Source organism: Heterocephalus glaber, unplaced genomic scaffold, assembly GCF_053883595.1.
Source record: "Heterocephalus glaber isolate CG9 unplaced genomic scaffold, H.glaber_assembly_v1.0 deba00001126, whole genome shotgun sequence".
NCBI classification, from domain to species: Eukaryota; Metazoa; Chordata; class Mammalia; order Rodentia; family Bathyergidae; genus Heterocephalus; species Heterocephalus glaber.
Window position 1 is genome coordinate 443826 of NW_028258199.1, and position 23274 is coordinate 467099.

Consider the following 23274-nt stretch of genomic DNA (forward strand, 5'->3'; position numbering starts at 1 on the left):
AAACAATCAAAAAGAGAAACGGCCTAAATGACAAACAATTAAAGAATAAATGAATAAATTGTGATAAATTTATAAATGAAATACAATTTTGTAATGAAAATGACTATCCAATAACACAGATAAAAATTACACAATGTTGTTTAATGAAAATAGAAAATGCTAAAGAAAACATTATTATTTCATCATATATATAACATTTAGTCATAAAACTTAACAAATGTTACTAAGCATAAAGTCTGGGAGAATGGTCCCTATCTTCATCTAAGGAGTAGCTATGGAAACACATCATTTTTTGAAAAAATTTTCCATTAAATTTATTGGTACATTTGACATATACAATACAATTACACTCATCATTGTGATTTTGTATCTTTACATGATGTATCTTGGTTCTTATTTTTTTCCCATTCCCCTGCACTCCCTTCACCCCCTCCACCCTTCCCTATTTACAAAAACTTTGTTTCCATTTTTTCCTTTTCTCATATTTTTTCTTTTCCTTTCTTTCCTTTCCCCTGCCTCTCCCACTTCCCCTACTCCTTTAGACCTTTTCTTCCTATTTCACAATTTTTTTTTTTTTGATACTTGGGATTGAACTCAGGTCCTTGAGCTTGCAAGGCAGGTGGCAAAACCACTGAGCTAAATCCTTGGCCCATTTCACAGTATTAATTATACATTTTGTTCCTTATTTACACTTTTAGTTTTTTACACCAGAGAAACTATTTGGTATTTACAAATGTGTGTCCTATTTATTTCACTTAAGATTTTGGCCTCAATGTGCATCCACTTAGCTATAAATGTCTCTAGTTTCTCATTCTGAATGGCTGAGTAGTACTCTATTTTATAAAAATCCACATCTTCTTTATCCAGTCTACAGTTGATGGGCAACTGGGCTGTTTCCAGGTTTTAGCTATTACAAACTGTGCCACTAAAAACATGGGTGAACATATATCCCTGTGGTATGATTCTTTTAATTCTTTGGGGAAGATACCCAACAGAGGAATAGCTGGGTCAAATGGAACTTTTAATCTTAGTTGTTTGAGTTATGCCCATATTAATTTGTTCCTGATTTTAGAGTGAGAGCTTTCAGTTGTTGACCATTGAGTATGATGTTGACTGTTGTCTTGTCATAGATGGTTTTGTCAGATTGAGATAAGACCAACTCCTACAATTTTCTATAGATTTTTTAAAATCATGAATATGTGTTGAACTTTGTCAAATACTGTTTCTGCGTCTATTGAGATGATCATATGATTTTTGTCCTTTGTCCATTTATTGATTTGCATGTGTTTAACTATATTACCACTAGTTTTCTTTTTTTGCTTGGTCTTTCACTGATTTTTTTTATTATGGTCATGCTTGATTCCAGGAATGAGTTTGACAGTATTGGTTCCCTTTCAATTTCACTAAAGAATTTGGAGTATAGTGCCATTAGATACTCTCAGGTGCCAGAACCACTGAGCTACATCCCCAGCCCTCAATACACAAATTCTTATTAAGGTCAATAGAAGTGTCAATATTACACATTCCCACATATATAATATTTAAGTTGACATATCTAAGGTTCAATGCTATTAAAATGTACTATATGGGACATTAGTTGGGACAGGGAATAGACAATATAGTACAGAAAAACAATACTGAAGATTTTACATATCATAATTACCACTTTGTAATGGTTTGAATTTATTATATTAAATCATGACAAGTTGGAGTCACCTTTCTGCTTAGGCTTTTCCACTTTACTGCCATTGTTTGGTGACTTGATTTCACTTTCCTGTATGATTTCCATATATTGGAAATGTGCCAAAATTACCAATATGTTGTACCGTCTATTTGTGATAGTGGGCTATTGAGTTTCCCCCACTACAATTGTGTTAGTGTTTATTTGGTTTTTCATGACTATTAATATTTGTTTTGTATACTTGGAGGCATTCGTATTTGGTGCATATATATTTAGGATTGGCATCTCTTCCTCTTGGATTGTTCCCTTCACAAGGATGTAGTGACCATCTTTGTCTCTCTTAATTAGTTTTGGTTTGAAATCTACTTTGTCTGCAAATAAGATTGCCACCGCTGCTTTCTTCTGGGTTCCTGTGGCATGGAGAACTGTTTTCCATCCTTTTACTTTCAGTCTATGAGTTTCTTTTTGAGTTAGGTGTGTTTCTTGTATACAGCATATTGCTGTATTTTCCTTGTTAATCCATTCTGGCAGTCTATTTCTTTTGATTGGTGAATTGAGGCCATTAACATTGAGGGTTATAATTGATAGATATTGATTTACCCTTTTCATGATGTTTTACTTTTGTTGGCTCTTTTATTTCTTATTTTTCCCCCCTTTCCCTTTAGTGTCTTACCTTGCCTGCTGGCTTCCCTCTGTTGGGCCTCATGGAGGTGTGACCTTCATTGCTTTTTTCTAGGATATTGTTTAGAATTGCTTGTAATGCTGGTTTGGAGTTCATGAAATTTCTCAGGTGTTCTTTGTCGTGGAGGTATCTAATTTCCCCATCAATTTTGAAAGATAATTTTGCAAGATACAACAGTCTAGGTTGGAAGTTATTTTCTTTTAGGGCTTGAAATACTTCACTCCAGGCTCTCCTTGATTTGAGGGTTTGTGTTGAGAAGTCTGCTGTGATTCTGATGGGCTTTCCTTTGTAGGTGATTTGTTTCTTTTCTCTAACTGCTTGTAGGATTTTGTTTTTCTGTTGGGTTTCTGGGATTTTGACTATTATATGTCTAGATGTAGATTTTTTGATCATGGCTAATTGTATTTCTATAGGCCTCACTTATCTGTATGTCCAATTCTCTACCTCTGTCCAGGAAGTTTTCCACTATTACTTCTGTGAATAGTTTTTTATGTCAATTGTGCTTTCTCCTGTTTTTTCATGGGCTCCTATCAGTCTTATGTTATTCTTCTTTGCTTTGTCTAGCAGCTGCTGGATTGATTTCTTGTAGTCCCCTACTTTTTAAAAAAAATCTCTATTTTCATGGTCTCTAACCATGATCCTGTCTTCTATATCTGATATTCTATCTTCAGATTCCCTTAATCTGCTGTGGATACTTTCAATGGAGTTTTTGATCTCCTGAATATCTGTTTGAATCTATTTCATAGATTCCATTTCCTTCTTATGTTGGGCGATCATGGTTTCCATTTCTTTCTTATGCTGGGTATTCTTGGCTTCCAGCATGTTTCTGAGCCCATCTATTTTTTTATATGTTTCTGTTCTAGATCCTCTAATCATGTCTTTCACTCTGCTCACCATCTCTGCAGATATCTGGGAGATTATTTCTGCTTTGAATTTTTCTAGAGCCTCATTCATCTGTTTTGCTACTTCCTGTGCTATCAGTTCAGGGTGTCCAGGTGGTTGATTATCAGACTTTTGCACCTCATTTACCCCAGAAATTGCTTTTTTTGTGGTGGAAGTCTGGGTTTGTGACTTGCTTAAATGCCTTCTCATTTTTGTTTTTGGTACTGTCTCTGGTTTAGTTCCTGGGTTGATATTATGAAGTTGTGTATTGTAAGTATCCTTGTTGATCTATTTAAAACCCTTATGGAATGATTGCTTCTCAGAGGCGTCTACCGGATATAGCTGTTCTTTAGGTTTTGAGTCTATAATGACTCTGAGGCTATCTCATTTTCATTATACCAGGAAGGAAAACTGTTTAGATCAATCACAACACCTCAGCCCAAGTCATACAATCAACAACACCATAGCATCAAATACCTCTTAAAGAATGACAATTTGTGGTAGTTATTAATCTATCACCTTTAGCTGTGTGACTTAAATCAAGATCGAGGACCGACCAAACATATAGTGAATAAACTCTTCAATATAACAACTTTACCCTTTGGGATGGGGAGTTAGAAGGGGTTGGGGAGGGAGGGATATATGGGACAAAGGATAGGGGAAGGTCATAGAGGACATAGAGGACACAGGTGAGAAGGAAAAAGAGAATAATAGGAAAATAAAGAAGAACTCCAACTGAGGACCAAAACAGGGACCAAAAGGGAAGATGAATAATGTGGGAGAGCAAGAATGTGAGTGTAAGAGAGAGAGAAAGGAAAGAGAAAAGAAAGAAGAAAAGAAAAGAAAAAAAAGGAGAGAAAAACAAATATTTGCAAAGAGTAGGGAAAAAATTAAAGATAAGAGGAGCAAAAGAAAAGAGAAAAATAACAAAATAATAAAACTAATTTTGGGAATAAAAAATGACCATGAAGATGAAGGGCCACTTTCAGGGTATGTCTCTGCTGTCACAATAGACAACGTGGGCTGCAGTGTGCAGATATAAGTCAATGAGTCTCAGCAAGCTAGTCGCAGACCCATGAGATTCAGGCAGATTTCTGGCTGAAAGTCCCGAGTTGAGCTCCCTGTCCTCCCGTAGGGTTGAACTCTGCAGAGTTGTATTGCAGGTTGCAGCTGCCCTTCCCCTGAAGATAGTTCCGGTCCTGATGGGAGGTGAAGATGACTCCAACTTACCTAGCACAGTGGTCTGCTGGTCCGTTGTCTTCTGCGTCTTTGTAGTGTGGAACCAGGTGGCTGTACAGAAGAGCGGGGGGGGGGGTGTCCAGTGGATTGCTGCCAGGGCGTGGGCTGATTTGGCGTGTTCAGAGAGACTGACGATGTTGCTACGGTGCCCGCAGACCTGCCTGTCTGCAGAGAGGGCTGATTCAGTGAGTTCTGCGCAACTCTGAACGATGTTGCTTTTGTCTACAGTGGAGTACTTCTCTGACACAGAGAAGGATAAACTTGAGACACTTTTAGGAAAATGGATGCACCTTGAAACCATACTATTAAGTGAAATAAAGAAAACACATATGTTTAAATATCACATTGTTTCTCTTGTGTGAGAAACCAAAAATGTAAATAAGGACCAAAATAGATGATAGAGATTGGGAAGCAGGAAGAACATGTTCCAGTGGAAAGCAGACAAGGGAGGGAGTGGAGAAAAGAAGGGAAGGAAGAGAAAAAGAAACAAAAGAGAATGGAAGAACTAAAGCTTTTGGGATGGAAACAATGCTTTGTTAAAGAGGAGGGGAGGGGGGGTTGAAGTGGTTGGAGGACAATGGGGAAAAAAGAATTAAAATATATGATACACAGGTAAAATTCCCTATGATGAACAAGATCAGGTGACAAATATGTACTATCAGAAATGTTAAAAAAACAGAAAATTAGAAAAATACATAATCTAAAACAATGAATACAAAGAATCTAGGTTTAGTCAACCATATTTTAAATGCCTACAACAATGAGGAAGAGAGGAAAGTAGACAAAGATTTTTTTCCCTGTACTTAATTAATTATTTTCTGAAAGGCTTTAAAGTGTAAGTGTTGGGAGCAATGCTACATAATTCTAGGGAAAAATCATTTGAGTAGGCTTAGTTCTCCTGCCTACAGGCCAGCTATGGCATTCCAGACATAATTACATTTCGGCCTGGGGTCACAACTGAGACCTCAGTGATCCCGGGATGCTGTAATCTCCAGGACAAGACCACACCTGCGGGAGATGCCAGGGAGGAACTAAATCTTCATCTGCATAGTTCCTGGTTGTTCTTAGATTTCCACTGCCCCCCCCAGTCTTTTGTTACACCTTGTTTATCCCAATGTAAAGTAATGAACTCTGCATTTTCACTTGATACTTTTGTTTCCCCATGTACTGAATAAAAAGTTCTGCAAGCTTGGTGGTCTTTGTCTTTGCTGCCCAGAGCAGCACTGTTCAGACCCAAAGCTCAGCTTCTTCTCAGTCTCATTTTTCTACCTTTCCTGTAATTCACCATGTGCTGCTATGGCTCACAGGAGACTAGGACTTACTGCAGAGGTTCTGGTAACATCCCCTTCCCCTGTTCCCTACAGTAAGATAATTTAAAAGGTAGAATGAACAATTATCCCCTTTTTCACTTTCAGTTCTTGATTAATACCCTTCAAATATGAGATTGTGCTTTGTACCAAACTTCATCATTTCATTTTAAATTTTCTTTTTCTTGTAGCTAACCTTTGGCTCTTTTGACCCTATCCTCAGTGACAATGATCAACTTCCCTCTCTCTATCAGATGGCTCCCAAAGACACATCTCTAGCCATTGGCATGGTCTCATTGATGCTTTATTTTAGCTGGACATGGGTGGGACTGGTCATTGCAGAGTGTCAGAAAGGTCTTCAATTTCTCTCAGACTTGCGGGCAGAGATGGACAGGAACAGAGTCTGTGTAGCATTTGTAAAAATGATCTTAAACAGTTACATCCAAAACGAATCAAATAGACTAACATATGATTTATGGACCAGAGAAACATCACCAGCAAATGTTGTTATTATCTACTTTGATACTAATACTGCACATGATGCTGGATTTTACACTGGGAAATATTTAGTGACATGGAGAGTCTGGGTCACAAACTCACAATGGCATCCTGACATCTTTGGGAAAAATTTCATAATTGACTCTTTCCATGGAACACTCATTTTCTCACTCCAGCATGAGGAGATTTCTGGTTTTAAAACTTTTATCCAGACAGCTACCCCCTCAAAATATCCAGAAGACATTTACTTCACTATATTTTGGTCCATGAACTTTGACTGCACTTTATCTAATTTTGATTGTACATTGAGGAACTGCCCAGCTAATGCTTCTCTCATGTATCTTCCTGTAAGTCGTTTTGACCCTGCCATGAGTGATGAGAGTTATAATATCTACAATGCTGTGTATGCCATGGCCCATGCCCTCCATGAAATGCTTCTTCAACAAGTTCAGATGCAACCAAGAAAGAATGGTGAATTGAAGGGATTTTCCCCCTGGCAGGTAATAGCTTTCCCACTGGATGGCAAACACTGCCACTAATGTGTTTATCTTGAGGGGTTCCACAGATGTGAAAACAACACAGTTTAGAATATTTTATCCAAATCAACAAGAGATTCTGCATCAATTTCATTGTCAATGAGCAGCAGAAATCTGAGTAGAAATGGTTATTCACAATAAGGAGCCACTACCAAGGGGCAAATTAGATGAGTCATGACAAATCTTTTGTGTTCCACAGGATGTCAGCATACTGTCCACCTAAAGTTTTCAACAAAACTAATATAAAATTTTCTGATGAAATTTTATTTTGTAGGTTTTTGTTTGTATGTTTGCTTGTTTTTTGTAACAGGGATCAAACTCAAGTCTTTGTGCTTGCAAGGCAGGCATGGTGCTACTGAGCAAAATCCCCAACTCTGATGGAATTTTAAAGAGACCATGGAAAGCATGGTATTTCTTCACATACTGTATAAATATATGTACTTATGTACTCAAAGGTGATAAGCACTATAATGAATTACTATTAAAACTTTTTGTTTCATGTATGTCCTTTGGAAACAATAAGACAAAAAATAAATATGGGAAGCCTTCACTATACACCCGAAGTATTTTCTGGTTTTTAACAATATTTAGTTGGGCTTTCCAGTAGCGTTTTTATGAATATTGATATTTTGGAGCATTGTGATATTTTAGTTTTCCATAGACTTTCACTTGTTCTACTTCACTGGAGCATATGCAGAATTCTCATTGTAAAGCAGGGGCTATAGACAGTCAAGGACTTTCTCTGGTGGACTTCTGATCATTGGGCCCTATGGTTATAGGGCCCAGATATTTATAAAATTATTCATCTCTTATAGTTACACCACTTTCTGAAGGAACTTCAATTTACTAATCCTGGTGGAGGCCAAGTGAACATGAATGAGCAAAGGAAATGGGATGGAGAGTATGACATTCTCAACTTTTGGAATCTTCCAGAGGGTCTCAGACTTACAGCAAAAGTAGGACTCTTTTCCCCACATCTCCCACGTAGTCAACAATTGTCTTTAAATGAGGATGTGATAGAGTGGGGCACAGGAATTACAGAGGTAATTTGGATGGAATTGTAAAGGATTTCTTTAATCATAATAGCAAAATTGTGCTGTGAGTGTTTTGTCCTTGCTCTAGCTTAGAAAAACTTTACCTGTGGAAATTCAAAAGTCACAATACATTTTACATTTTTTTCTTATATATCAGAATTTTTTTTGGTACTGGGGATCAAACTCGGGACCTCGCACTTGCGAGGCAGGCAGCAGAATCGCTGAGCTAAATCTCTGGCCCTATATCAGATTCTTGATGAAGGGAAAAGGCATAAAGTTCTTTAACATAATTTCAAAAAATTTTATATATTCACATAATTCAGTAAACATAGCATATATGCTTATTAAATTTACTCTATCCCTCTAATTCTGAAGTATTAGGTAAAAGTCCAAGAATCCATCAACACATATCTGATTTCCCTCAGACTCCCCACTCTGTGTGCAGTGAGAGCTGTCATCTTGGATTCAGGAAATCCCCTCAGGAAGGACGGGCTGCCTGTTGTTTCTATTGTAGCCCTTGCCCAGAGAATGAGATCTCCAATGAGACAGGTAAGTCTGTGCCTTCCAGAGAAATTCTCCATTTCTCATTTTATCCTGCCTTCTGCCTAGAAAATAGAAAATAAATGAAGAGCTTACCAAACTATAATTCCTTCTTCCCCTAGTATCTGATTTAATTATTTCACACAATAAAATGTCACTTGTCAACAACACACTCTCTGTCCCTGGAACATACCTAATGTTTTAATAATGTTTTAAACTTCATTAAAGATGTAATATCAATATTATATCTGATGAATGAGAGAAACACAAATTCTTTTTTTTTTTTTTTGGTACTGGGGATTGAACTTGGGACCTTGTGCTTGCGAGGCAGGTGCCAGAACCACTGAGCTACATCCCCAGCCCTTGATACACAAATTCTTATTAAGGTCAATAGAAGTGTCAATATTACACATTCCCACATATATAATATTTAAGTTGACATATCTAAGGTTCAATGCTATTAAAATGTACTATATGGGACATTAGCTGGGACAGGGCATAGACAATATAGCACAGAAAAACAATACTGAAGATTTTACATATCATAATTACCACTTTGTAAAGGTTTGAATTTATTATATTAAATCATGACAAGTTGGAGTCACCTTTCTGCTTAGGCTTTTCCACTTTATTGCCATTGTTTGGTGACTTGATTTCACTTTCCTGTATGATTTCCATATATTGGAAATGTGCCAAAATTACCAATATGTTGTACCCTACAGTTAATTTGCATATTATATATGCACAAAATATATGCATTTGTATAATATAATTTATCAAGATTTTATACATAGTACTTTCATTATATGTATCCTATGCACACATGAAAAGTACAGCCAGCAACAATTATTTTATGTTTTAATAAATAAAAATCTCAAAATCATGATTGCTAGAAAAGAAATTAATAGAAATTACAAAAAGTCAAAACTGAGAACTCCAGTACCAAAAAAACCCAAAAACTGAGAGTACCATTCATTAAACCTTGTGGATTGAAACTGAAATTATCCTAGGAGATATATATATGCATTTGTTTTATTATGTGTGTTTACAGAAAGATAAGCTGAATGTCCACATCTGAAATATTTGATACAAACAAGAAATTAAAGAGAAAAGGAAACAATTAAAATGGAAGATAGGAAATAACAGGGAAATAGAAGAACATCAAAGCCATAAAAAACAATTAAGTTTATTTTAGTAACAAAATAAAATTAATAGCCCTTGACAAAATTGGCCACGAAGTTAAAGATAAATTGCAAAAACAAATATACAAACACTAAAAGTAGACTTGTCTGGAAAAAAATATAGGGTACTTTGGAAGAAAATATAAGTAACATCATATAAGTGTACTTGAAAATATAAATGAAATTCATGAATTTACAGATAAATTACTGAACAAAATGTTCAACTTCCCACACCTACTTAAAAAGTTGAATTCATATCTTAGTTTTGTCATAATTTTTATGTTGATTGACAGTTTTACTGGTGAACTTTATAAGAAAGTAAGAGTACTAAATTATTCAAATTCTTTCTGATAAATAGGAAATGCAAAAATCAATTTATTTTGAGTTAACTTGAACTGTACTACTCATGGATGATAGTAGAATATCAAACATCATTAAAAATTTTCTCCTTTTTTGTTTACTTTATTTATTCATTTGTTTTTTGAGATGGGGTCTTGCCACATAGTTCAGGCTAGCCTGGAATTTGCAAGGATCCTCCTGTTTCAGCTTCCTGAGTGCTGAGATTACAGGTGCTTAGCCCCACACTCAGCTTGCAACTTACCTTTTTAAATTAAAATCCCGTTTCCTGTTCCAAAATGTGCTATAGTTTAAGGAGGCTACATTGTGGCCAGATTTTGCTTACTTCGTATAATTTGGAGCACTAGATTCTAGAAAAGACATAAGAAATGTTAATAAATGAAATAAAATGCTTATTTACAATTTATCGATGAATGACAACAAGTTGTATTAAATTAAGAATAGGAGGAAATTTTGTTAATGCCACAAAAATATTTATAGAATCATTCAATGTTGAACAAACGTTAGGCAGAAGAACTTAATTTCACCACATCTACCGTGGTACAGTGGAGATGCCAGCCAATGCAATAATGTCAGAAAAAGAAATAAGACCAGCATGCATCTCAAAGTAAAAAAACACGGCACTGGTATTTTGCAATGATAATGGTGTGCAAGGATAAAACCCAAGTGAATTAATCATTAATGGAATTGATTGTTGATTGAATGTCAGGTTAACATTCAAACAATTCTTTCTTCACATCACTCATAATTCAGAACCTGAATTTTAAAAGACAATTACTATATCATAACTATGAAATATTTAGAAATAATTTTTCAAGTTTTTCAAAGTTTCTACTATATTTATATAACAGGAAAGCATTAAGAATGATAAAACTGAAATGGATATTTCTGAATCAAAGGGCTCAATAATTATAAGATGCTAATGCTTTAAACTGTTCTACTGAAACCATCCAATTGTAACCAAATTTCCACTATGCTTTGTGGTAAAATCTGTAAATATACAGAGAACTTACTGTAACTTGTGGAGTTTTATGGTACAAATTTATTTCCCTGGCAATTAGAAAATATAAAGCTCTTGGTGCTTTCCCAGTGAGTGCTCCTTCATTGAATGAATATCTACTGTTTGCAGAGGTAGATCTTTAAGTTTTCTTGAGAATGGAAAAATTTTCCAAAAAGCATGCCAAAAAAATAAAGAAAATAAATATTAGCATTGTTTCCTGCACTGTAAAGAAGAAAAACACTATGGATTTGGCATTACTGGGTATATGACTACATAAGAGAATAGTATGGCTCAACTAGGCCAGTTTGCTATTTGTGATGGAGGCAGTAAATAACAGGGAATTACTGAACATGCACTGAGAAAAATTTGCATTTTTTGCTAGATCTGGAGCAATGTGTGAAGTGCCCAGACTATCAGTATGCCAACATTCAGAGAACTCACTGCCTCCAAAAATCTGTCACTTTTCTGGCTTTTAAAGACCCCTTGGGAAAGGGTCTGGCTGGCACAGCCCTGAGCTTGGCTATTCTCACTGCTGCTGTTTTGGGGCTCTTTGTGAAGCACCGAGACACTCCCATAGTCAAGGCCAACAACAGGGCTCTCAGTTACACCCTGCTCATCTCACTCATCTTCTGTTTCCTCTGCTCCTTACTTTTCATTGGCCGTCCCAACACAGCTACCTGCATCCTCCAACAAACTACATTTGGAGTTGTGTTCGCTGTGGCTGTTTCCACTGTCTTGGCCAAAACTATCACTGTGATTTTGGCCTTTAAGGTCACTGCTCCAGGCAGAAGGATGAGGCAGTTGCTGGTATCAGGGGCACCTAACTACATCATCCCCATCGGCTCCCTGATCCAGCTCACTTTCTGTGGAGTTTGGATGGGAACAGAGCCACCTTACGTTGACACAGATCCACACTCTGAACATGGCCACATTGTCATCATGTGCAACAAGGGCTCACTCACTGCCTTTTACTGTGTCCTGGGATACCTGGGCTCCTTGGCCCTGGTAAGCTTCACTGTGGCTTTCCTGGCTAGGAACCTGCCTGACACCTTCAATGAAGCCAAGTTCCTGACCTTCAGCATGCTGGTGTTCTGCAGTGTGTGGGTCACGTTCCTCCCTGTGTACCACAGCACCAAGGGGAAGGTCATGGTGGCCATGGAGGTCTTCTCCATCTTGGCCTCCAGTGCAGGGCTGCTGGGCTGCATCTTTGCCCCCAAGTGTTACATTATTTTGTTAAGGCCAGATAGGAAATCTCTGCATGGGTTCAGAGACCAAACACATTCTGAAAAGAATAAAAAGTCTTTTTAAGTTAAAAATGTATTTTTCTAAAATATGTACAGAGTCTGGAGCAAATCTTTAACATTTTTTTCAGTTACATATTAACCTTACAGCATGAGATTTACTTCAGTTATCAATAGAATTATTTCTTTCTGTAATGCTCCTAAAGTTGTTAACTCTTGCAACAATTACCTTTTCACTTTGAAATCTAGTCTGAAAGGTTTTTTCTTTCTCTCATAAAATCAATAATAAACCTTTGTATTTGTGCTTAAGTTTCATTTGGTTACTCAGTTTTATCTTGTGCAGCACTTCACCTCATATTTACTCATTATTAATGTGGTAACTTTTGTCTGTAGATCCCCAAATTTCAGAATTCCCTCGTGTGTTGCATTAAATATTTTTCTCAAGAATAACTATGCATTAAATACACTGATCATAATTTATTTTGATAAATACTTTCATATTTCCTTGCTAATCCTTGCTCATCAAGATTCCTGAAGCTGTCTTTGCAGAAACCCTGTCTCTTCTTGCCTTTAGAATCCTAGAATTGGATAATCACATGTGATAACAAAAGCTTTTGAATTTAAAATGGCACTGAATTGAATTTATGTGTTAAATAAAGGGATAGTGTTCTATAGTGAATTTTAATATGAATGGTTAAGTGTTTCTATCATTCTAGTTTAAGCATTCTTTTCTAATGTGAGACATGTCCACGTGTCAATATTTGTTTTGTATTTATTACACATACACACAAATATTATATACAGTATTTTTCCTCAAATTTATTCCTTAATATTTTTAGGATTCGTTAATAATGTAAGCATAGTTTTATCTACTATAGTTAGTGGACTCAATATTTTATAAGGAAACATTTGTTGAATCAAATGACCAAATTTTTCAGCTGTATTATTGAATCCCTGTGATTTTTTTAATCCACATAATGTGGTAATTATACATTTGTCCTTTTATTCCGTTTTGTAATTTCTTTCTGCTTTTCTTTAAAATGTTAATATGGTACATTATTTCAAACATAAACAGATGCTTATTTCTATTACTTGTACTTTCAGTGAACAACCCAAAGATTTCACATCAAATATTACATGTTTATTGTTGTTGAGGCTAGACCTTAAAATATATAAATGTTGGTTTGTATATTTCTAAGTTGCTCTGACCTTTTAATCAATAAAGATAAATAATTTTATCACTAGTATGTAATGCAGTGGACAATCAAGTTATGATCCACCTGAAATACAAACAACTTGTGTTAACTAGATTAATTGAAGATTCATCTGTCTCTTGATATCTATAGCATGTAGCCAGGTAAACATTCAGATCACAGTTACATTGACTTAATTAAACCAGCCCTTGGGAACTGATTGACTTTGTAAGTCTAGGGTTCACTATACTTATTATCAGAAAAAAACTTATTTTTTCATTCTATGCTGACATTTGATAACACTATTTTGAACATATTGGAATTTAATATATTTACATCAATGTTAAATGAATTGACAAATGTTATCTCATTTTAGTGCCATCCTTGTTGGATTTTACAGTTTAGATATCCAGTAAAATATGTTTCTTAAATGAAAGAAGGAACTTGTTGGAGAATTGGACTGATGGATGGAAGGATAGGTAGAAGGATGGAAAAATGTTAAAGGCAAAATAATGGGAAGAGATCAAGAAGAAATGAAAGGAATGAGGCAAGGAGAACTCATAAAATAAAATAGAGAAATGGGGAATTTTAAAATTTCTACATAGATTTTAAAACTAAATTGTATGCTATCAAAACTTTAATGCTTTAAAAAATTAAAAAATAATAATGAATTAATCACTGTCCTCTTTGGCCCAAAACTACTACAGACATACAATTTTCCTTGTTCTCTGCTGAATCTTGAAGAGCCCTCACCCTAAGTCCTGGTCTGACTGACTCATCTGTGGAAAATAAATTTCATGTTACCCAAAAATTTATCTTCCACTCTCTTCCTCATCTCTATTTTCTCTATGCCAAAAATTAAGCCCACTATTTGCATTAAATTAAATATTTAATTGTGTTTTTCTCATCACATTTGGTCTAAGGAGCAAAAAGCAGAGGGAATCTATATATCTATTTAATACATTTTTAATATGGCTTGGAACCAATCAGAGTGAGTTTTACAAAGCTGGCTCTGGTGTTTCAATCTGTGGCACATTAATCAACAGAAAGTCCTAGGGAATCTTACCATGAACTCAGATCCTTGAACACATCTTGGCCACATTAGATGATTCAGGCCAAGAGAACAGACTTCTCCATCTGTTGGCAGTAAGTGTCAATTTAGGTAGCAGTGTAAGTCCCTCCTTAATCGGGGTTGTGAAGATTTCATCTCTGTCCACCTTCTTCTGCCTGAGCCAAAGTAGTTACAGCTGACCAAGGAGGATGAATTGAAATGCAGTCATGTCTACTATTCCAGATGCTTCAGTTCCAAATTCCCAAATAATCCTCTGAGATTGACTCCTCCAAGCCTCACTCCCTGTGCTTTCACACTGTTCTGAAAAACAGAGGGCTCTCTTCTCTGCCAAGGTGAGAATTCATACTTTGGATCTTGCTGCTCTTAAACCATACATTCATCAGTACCTGGACATCCATGACTGCATTTACAGACAGCTGTCATGCTGAAGCAGGAGGATCACATGTTGGAGACCAGCATGGGCAACTAAGTGAAACCTTGTCTCAAATTAAAAGGAAATTAGGGCCAGAGATATAGTTTCATTGAGTCTTATCTTTGTTACCTATAAACAAAATATATTTATTTCACCATTTTACATTTAAGGAAATATAATGTATAGTTTTATGCATTAATTATTGTTATTCTTCAACCTTTCCATATAACACTAAATCTTAGGATAAAGTGACATGTGTGGCATATCATCACTATTTTCCCAATGCAAGAAGCAACATTTGATTTTTCCTCAAATTTATTTATTCTTGCTTGGACACACAAGCACTATTCCCCTCACTCATTCTAGATGCTTAGAGCTTGCATACTCTTTACACTAGTGTTTTTCTGAGGACAACTAAATTTAGCCATTTTACTTCTTTCAGGTAAGTCATTCACACAATGTTGACTGCTCATACTCCCCATATACCTATTTCCATACATACAGAAATCTTTATAAGACACTTACCATTTTTACTAAATTCACATTTCCTATTTCTAATTGAGAGATAGTTTTATGGAGGCTATATCATGACCATACTTTATGTACATAACATAACTTGTGCTAACAACATATGGAATAGGCAACAATCTCAAGAACTAGAAAACATCCTAAAATTGAGCATCTTTCTATGATTTATAAAGAAAAAATGGCAAACCAACCATTCCTTAAATGGGAATAGGATGAAGGTGTCTTAATTTTCATAAATTAGATTTACACAATGCTAAAGGAATTATCATGTATTCTGGTTTAATATTGAAATCAGGAATGAGAAAAGCACGTTCCACATAAATTCTACTTGAAAAAATGCTGGAGATCTTGCCTTAAGAACTATTGTCATAAAATACATAAAAACATATTTAATGGAAAGAAAGAAATATGATGTATTATTTTATGATTATACCAATTAATAAGGATAAGAAATAGGTTAATTAACATTAATAACTGCATTTAGTGCTGGCCAAATACAAGGTTAATGCACAAATACTATATCTGAATCTCACTCAAAAGCCATTCAAAATGAAAATTTAAAAGATGATATTCATTGCACCTTAAGTTTACAACTCTTCATTGATAAAATCTGTTAAGGTTTTGATTGATTCTACTAATAAATTCTTTAAAAGAGTTTAACCGATGGAACTAAAACTTGTGGTTGTAAAAGCATTTCATGGCTGAGGACTCAATAAGGAAAAGATTTTTGTTTTCACCATTCAATTTGTCTATCACTTCAATCAAATTATAATGGAAATTGACAGACTCCCCAAGCAAGACCCCCACCCAACAGAAAGAAAAAGAGAAAAAGCCCAACAGATGCATTGCCTGCAAGAACAGCAATGACAGGAAGCCACCTACTGTCTCAATCATTCACATCTGCATGGAGCCCAATTCTCAAAAAAACCATAAGACAACCTCTGTACCTTGCTGTACCTGCAATCGCCCTGCTACGCTCACCCCGCCCTGTTCACCAGCCTCAATCTTATCACCCAAGAGACCCCAAAATTTTCCACCCTGTGAGCAGACACCCACACACACACAGTTAAACTCCCCTATATAAACTATGCACACCCTCTTCCTATGCTAACAGCCGTTTTGCCCTTGGCCCATCTGCACCCATGTTGCAGTAACTCATTGCATGTTGCTTAGATTTTGCCTGGCTTGGTGGTCTCACTCGTGCTCCAGTCAAAACTTACAGAAATTCCATTCACATGGAATTAATATGAGAAAGTGGAAAAATGTAAGCAAAGTCTTTGTAAATAGGAAGGGATGGAGGGGCTGAAAGGAGGGCAGGGGAAGAGGGAAAATGACAACCAAGAAAGATTATGTAAAGGTGCAAATTTCCAATGATGAATGTCATTATATTGTATACCTAAAATGTACCAATGATTAGAATGAATAATTGATAATATGAAATAGGAAGAAAAGGTCCAAAGGGGTAGGGGAAGTGAGAGGGGTAGGGGAAAGTAAAGAAGGTAAAGGAAAAATTATGAGAAATGGAAAAAATGGAAACAAAGTCTTTGTAAATAGGGAAGGGTGGAGGTGGTGAAGGGAGGACAGGGAATGGGGAAAAAATAAGAACCAAGATACATCATGTAAAGTTACAAGTTCCCAATGAGAAATGTAAATGTATTGTATACCTAAAATGTACCAATAAATGAATTAAAGAAGAAAAGAAATTCCATTCACGCCTACTTGGGATAAACATACTTGGGATAAAAATGATAATTGTAGAGGTTGGGGAAATTTACTATGCTTGACCTTGAGCACTATTGCTCATATTTGGTTCCTTAGATCTTAATGAAAAATATGGTGATGAATCCTCCACACATTTTTTTTCCCTGACTGAATACCCAGGTCATTGTTTACAGAGGTTTAGTTTAGAAAGACAAATCTTTGTATATTCAGGGAGAACAGAAATATACTGGCATGGATAAAGTAGATACACAAGGTGAGGTGAAATTGGTGTTGTTCTCTGTGCCATGAAGAAGATGAGTGGTACCAATTGCAAATTACAGTCTATGTAATGTTTTACTTAATGTTCAGAAAGACAAAGTAGGACAGTTTCCATCAACTAATCCAGTGAACTTCTGTGTGGGAGCAAAGATGTAAATAATGAGAAAGAATAAACTTGGAATGATAACAGTTTGCATTTACACTGGAAAGGAAGCAGTATATGAAGTGTCCAGATCATCAGTATGCCAACACTCAGCAAAACAATTGCATTGAAAAATCTGTAACATTTCTGGCTTATGAAGATCCCATGGGGAAGGCTCTGGCTGACACTGCACTGAGTCTATTTTCTCACCTGCTGTTTTGGGGCTCTTTGTGAAGCACTGAGACACTCCCATGGCCAAGGTCAACAGCGAGCTATAAGTTACATCCTGCTACATCTCCAGCACTGACAAGTAATGTTTTATTAAATTAATACTTTTTTGTCTTTTCTATAATTTATGAGTTAAGAACACTTTTTCTTAAGCCATCAACATTTAGGAACTGCTATCTATGGGTATAGCTTTTCTATATGTAAACACAAAACATATACATTAAAGTACAATATGTCCAGTCTGCAGGAAGAATGCATAACAAATTTAACTACATGGTAAGCTGCGTAGTCATTTTCAGCACACTGATTATGCTGTGAAACTGTCTTGCATCTGCCACAAAACACATTAGAATATTTACAGGACCAAGATCATAACATGCCATGATTTTTTATCAGAAAGCCAAATATTTCCAAAATAGTAAAGTATGAAAGTCTTCAACATTAGTTTTCTTTTTTTTTTCCTTTTATACTCTAACACATTTATTATTTCCCAACCCTTGGCACAGAGCTATGCATACTCAAGGGGCAACATAAATGCTTTTTTTTTTTTTTTGCTTAAATTCTTTTATTGCTACATTTTAGGTATACAATACGTTTACATTTATCATTGGGTGCTTGTACCTATGCATGATGTTACTTGGTTCTTATTTTTTCCCCATTCCCTGTGTGCCCTTCACCCCCTCCAACCTTCCCTATTTACAAACTTCATTTCCATTTTTTTCTCATAATTTTTCCTTTCCATTCTTTCCTTTCCCCATCTCCTCCCACCACTCCTACCCCTTTGGACCCTTTCCTATTTCAAAGTATCAATTATTAGTTATTTTTCTATACTTTTTTTTTGCCTTATACCAACCTCATATCCACATTCTGTGTTTTAATAATATAAAATCTTATTCACTGAAAATTTGAATACTACACAGGGACAGTGTGTCATGTTGTCTTCTATTTCACTCCCATTCAAATAACATAGTACTAATGCTTTTGCTTTTTTAAAATTAATTTTATTGGTACATTTTAGGTATACAATGTAATGACATTCATCATTGGAGATTTGTACCTTTACACAATATACCTTGATTTTTATGTTTCCCCCTTCCCCTGCCCTCCCTTCAACCCCTCCATTCCTCCCTATTTGCAAAGACTTTGTTTCCATTTTTCCATTTTCTCATATTAATCCCATTCCCTTCTTTCCTTTCCTCTAGCCCTCCCACTTCCTGTTCCCCTTTGCCCCTTTTCTTCCTATTTCACATTATCTATTATACATTTTAATCCTTATTTACACTTTCAGTTTCTCACATGGAGAAACTATTCGGTATTTACATGTGTGTCCTATTTATTTCACTTAAGAATATGGCCTCAATGTGCATCCATTTACCTATAAATGCCTCTAATTTCTCATTCTTTATGGCTGAGTAGTACTCCATTTTATTAAAAACCACATCCTCTTTATCCAGTCTTCCGTTGATAGGCAATTGGGCTGTTTCCAAGTTTTAGCTATTACAAACTGTGCTGCTATGAACATGGGTGCACATATATTGCTGTGGTATGATTCTTTTAATTATTTTGGGAAGATACCCAGCAGAGGAATAGCTGGATCCCATGAGACCTCTAGTCCTAGTTCTTTGAGCTATCTCCCTACTAATTTCCACAGTGGTTGCACCAGTCTGCACTCCCAGAAAAGGAACCAGAAGGGACACCTTCAATCACCCTATGGATTATTCTTATTTTCCCTGGTTTCTAGGCCTCCTTGCACTACTTCCCTTAATTTTTGCTATGGGCCCTGCTATAGTTGCCTGGGAAGTCTTCACAACTGTCCCTAAGAGTCTCCTACCTTTGTCTTCATCAATAGTATAGGAGGTTTCACCAGTATTCTCTATCTCCTTTAAAGATAAGCTATTCACCCCTGACCTATTTGATAATGGCCAGCACCATTAACCTGATGTTGCTATTGTCTCCATGGAGACAGTCTTGGTACATGATGGCCCAGACCCACTACTCCCTTACCTCTTTAACACCTAGAATTGGTCTATGTCTTACTAAACCAGTCCCACCCAGTCTCATAGAGGACAGCTGGTTATGTCTTTCCATTTCCTCAGCCTTCAAAAGAACCACTCTCGTCTCACCCCAACTTTGGGAATTGGGTACATCAGCTTATTATCCTACTGTAGACCTCAAGAACCCTCCTTCTGCTAAGTTTGCTGCTTCACCCAAAGGAGACTTTTATAGAGAAAGCCAGGCCACAACACAGAGACTTATATTTGATTCTATTTCTACTGATGTTAAACTCACCTTCCAGGACCTCCTCTGTATAAACTGGCCCTCCCTTCCAGGGGGTCTCCACTGCTCTGCTGTTTTGAGGTCTCACTACACTGACACAGATGTACACTCTGAACATGGCCATATCATCATTCTGTGCAACAAGGGCTCACTCACTGCCTTCTGCTGTGTCCTGGGATACCTGGGCTCCCTGGCCCTGGTGAGCTTCACTGTGGATTTCCTGGCCAGGAACCTGCCTGACACCTTCAATGAAGCCAAGTTCCTGACCTTCAGCATGCTGGTGTTCTGCAGTGTGTGGATCACCTTCCTCCCTGTTTACCACAGCACCAAGGGGAAGGTCATGTTGGCCATGAGGTCTTCTCCATCTTGGCCTCCTGTGAAGGGCTGCTGGGCTGCATCTTTGCCCCTAAGTGCTACATCATTTTAGTAAGGACAGACATTCTTTGCCTACATTCAAAGATAAACTATATTCTAGGAGTAATAACCCCTCTTAAATTGAATCATGTGCTTTTTATGAAATATCTTGAGGACCTGAGGTTAATCAGCACCATTTCTAGAGAGATATTAAATAGCAATGTTTTCACTTTAATGAACCAGTGGCCTTTACTTCTTTTTGTAGTGATGAAACATTCACTACAACTTATAGTTATTACCATTATAATGTAAATTTCTTCTGGATATTTTTTGTTTCTTCAATAAAACCTAATTGCATTTCTAATGCATAGTCCAATTTTATTTAGTCTTTCCCTTAACTTCCTTAACTATTTTTAGAAGACTGAGGATTGATCCAAAGGACTTCATCTACATCTCTAGCCCTTTGCAATTTTCCTTATTTACTTTGAGGAAGTGTGTTAGGTACTTTTCTCTCATTACTGAGACAAAATACCTGGCACCAAAAGTTAAGTGGGGAAGTCATTTGACAGTTCATAGAAGTTTCAGTCCATAATCAGTAGACTCTAAGGCAAGCATGACAAACAGGCATGGCAAAGCAGAAACAACATGGTGCACACAGGAAGTCACGGTAGCAACAGAGTTTAACATCATCTTTCTACCTCTTTTATCTTATTCAGATTACCTAGGGTAGGTAGGACTCGCACCCTTAATCCTAGTGCCCTAGACCCTAGCATTACATCATGAATCAATTCTACCTCACACACTCTAGATCAAACCTATGACTGCATGAGGCTTGGGGGGAGGAGGCATCTAGACCAAAATCATAACAGGAAGATTCTTGTAAAGTCTCTAAGTTGCCTGAAGGGGCCTTGAACTTGGAATCCTCCCACTTCAAATCTTGTGGAGATAGTAATATAATTATGGTAGGATCAATATCCTAGTCAAGTGCTCTGATTGATATAGCCATGGGAAAGATACACAGGCAGGATTTCTAATTAGTGAATATGGAGGAAAATCTAAAGGACATAAGAACATACAGTCTCAGTAAAATATGGTAAAGTAAGATGGGCATGATTGTGCACTTCTGTAGTATCAGACATTTCCAAGACCAAAATCTGAGAATCATTTGAGCTCATAAATTAGATACCAGACTGGGAACCATAGTGAGAACCCATTCGAATTTAAGAAAATCAAACACATGTAAAATGATATATATATTTATGTCTGATATATTATGTGAATATGTATGTGTCACATGTAATATGTATATATATATATGTATGTGTATATATATGTATGTGTGTGTGTGTATATATATATATATATATGGTGTGATTAAAACTGTAGTGAATGCTTAAATTAAAATAAATTATAGTAGAAAATACTTTGTCATTTAGTTTTTCCCAAAGACTTTACCATATTTGAAACATACTTACCACATTGTTCTTGGCTCTTTCTCAAGCAATTCTGGAAGTCTTTTTTAATGCACATCTTTATTTGCACTGTCCTGGTTGCCTCAGTGTCCCAAAATGATTAAAAATATTTCCTTTTCATGGTTATTTTTGAGTAAGAGGCAGAATTCAGACGATGCCATATTTGGTGGGTAAGCTTGCTAAGGACACAAAGCAATTTTTTGAGCTTCCATTTCCATCAGATGCAACTAAGCAGTAACATTTATTGTATCTTTTTTTAAATTATCACACCATGTAAAGACACTCGGGACAGAGGACCTCCAGAGCTTCTTAGAAAGCAAAAGGCCACTACAACAAAACAATATTTCTACAAGCAGATAAAATAGGTTTGTTGAAGCATGCATAGAACTTGATGAAATTTGACACTCATTATGATTGAAGATGCAAGTTTAGGAGGAGGCTACTTCCTTAAAGTTAGCTTCTTGAATGTAACTAAAACAACTTCCCTGTCCACATTGATCCATATGGAGAGGTACAAGGAGTGCTGGTTTTTTTCATTTTCTAGTTTTAGTCATTTGGAAATGTAAATATATATTAAAAATCATGTTGCATCTTGAAAGCATACATACTTAGTATTTGGCAATTAAAGAGAAAATCAAATGTAGAATTTGCTTAAAGAAAAAGCACTGAGTCACTGCCAGGGTGGGTGAAGGGCAGACACTCTTCATTCATGGGTTCTTTGTACTGAAAAGCACTCCTCCAGCCCTGATAGATCTCATGCACTGTGATTTTTTGTTTAGCTGTTATTTGTAAAGATCCTTTAAAGCATGTCCATACATATGAATTTCCAATCAATATGAATTAAGACAGTATTTTCTGTTATCATCACAATTGTTTAATATTGTTCTGGAATTTCAACATCATATATAAATATAAAATCAAACAACAGGCAAAATATTTTTTGAAGGAAGGAGAAGGCATTAATAACTTTAAAGAATATGATTTTCCACCTGAGAAACTCAAGAAAAAATTATAAATGGGTTTCATGTCCAATAAAATAGTACACTAGGTAGATGAACATGGGGGTGTATGTCTGTGACTCCAGCACTCTGAGAGGCTGAGACAGGAGGAGTAAAGTTTGAGTTAGTGTGGACAACTTAGTGGCTTAAGTAAAACATATAAAATTTAAATTAAGAAATTTAAATTAAATTAAGTAATTTTTCAAAATAAAAACATTAAAGTCTTTGGGAAGTAGCACAATGCGAAGCCTCAGAGTTTAATTCTCTGTACCAAAAAGCACAGTAGCAAGCCAAGAAGTAAATAAATATTCAATTGTTAAAATATTTTAGTATAAAATCGGTAGTACTGTGGGGAATGTATATGTAATGTAGCAGTAGATTTAAGAACACTTTATCAGAAGCTTGAAAAAAATATTAAATTCTACTGTAAAAGATAAAAC

General features: G+C 36.0%; 1 protein-coding gene across 1 annotated transcript in view; it reads left to right on the forward strand.

Moving 5' to 3' along the window:
* Nucleotides 1-20437, forward strand: part of LOC101716014 (vomeronasal type-2 receptor 116) — a 67261-nt gene extending 46824 nt beyond the window's left edge. The window contains exons 3-7 of the mRNA XM_087210207.1: nucleotides 5983-6789; nucleotides 7641-7868; nucleotides 8285-8408; nucleotides 11320-12156; nucleotides 19902-20437. Of these exons, the coding sequence (XP_087066333.1) occupies nucleotides 5983-6789; nucleotides 7641-7868; nucleotides 8285-8408; nucleotides 11320-12156; nucleotides 19902-20437 (2532 nt within the window). The remainder of the gene's footprint in view (nucleotides 1-5982; nucleotides 6790-7640; nucleotides 7869-8284; nucleotides 8409-11319; nucleotides 12157-19901) is intronic.
* The last annotated feature ends 2837 nt before the right edge of the window (nucleotides 20438-23274 follow it).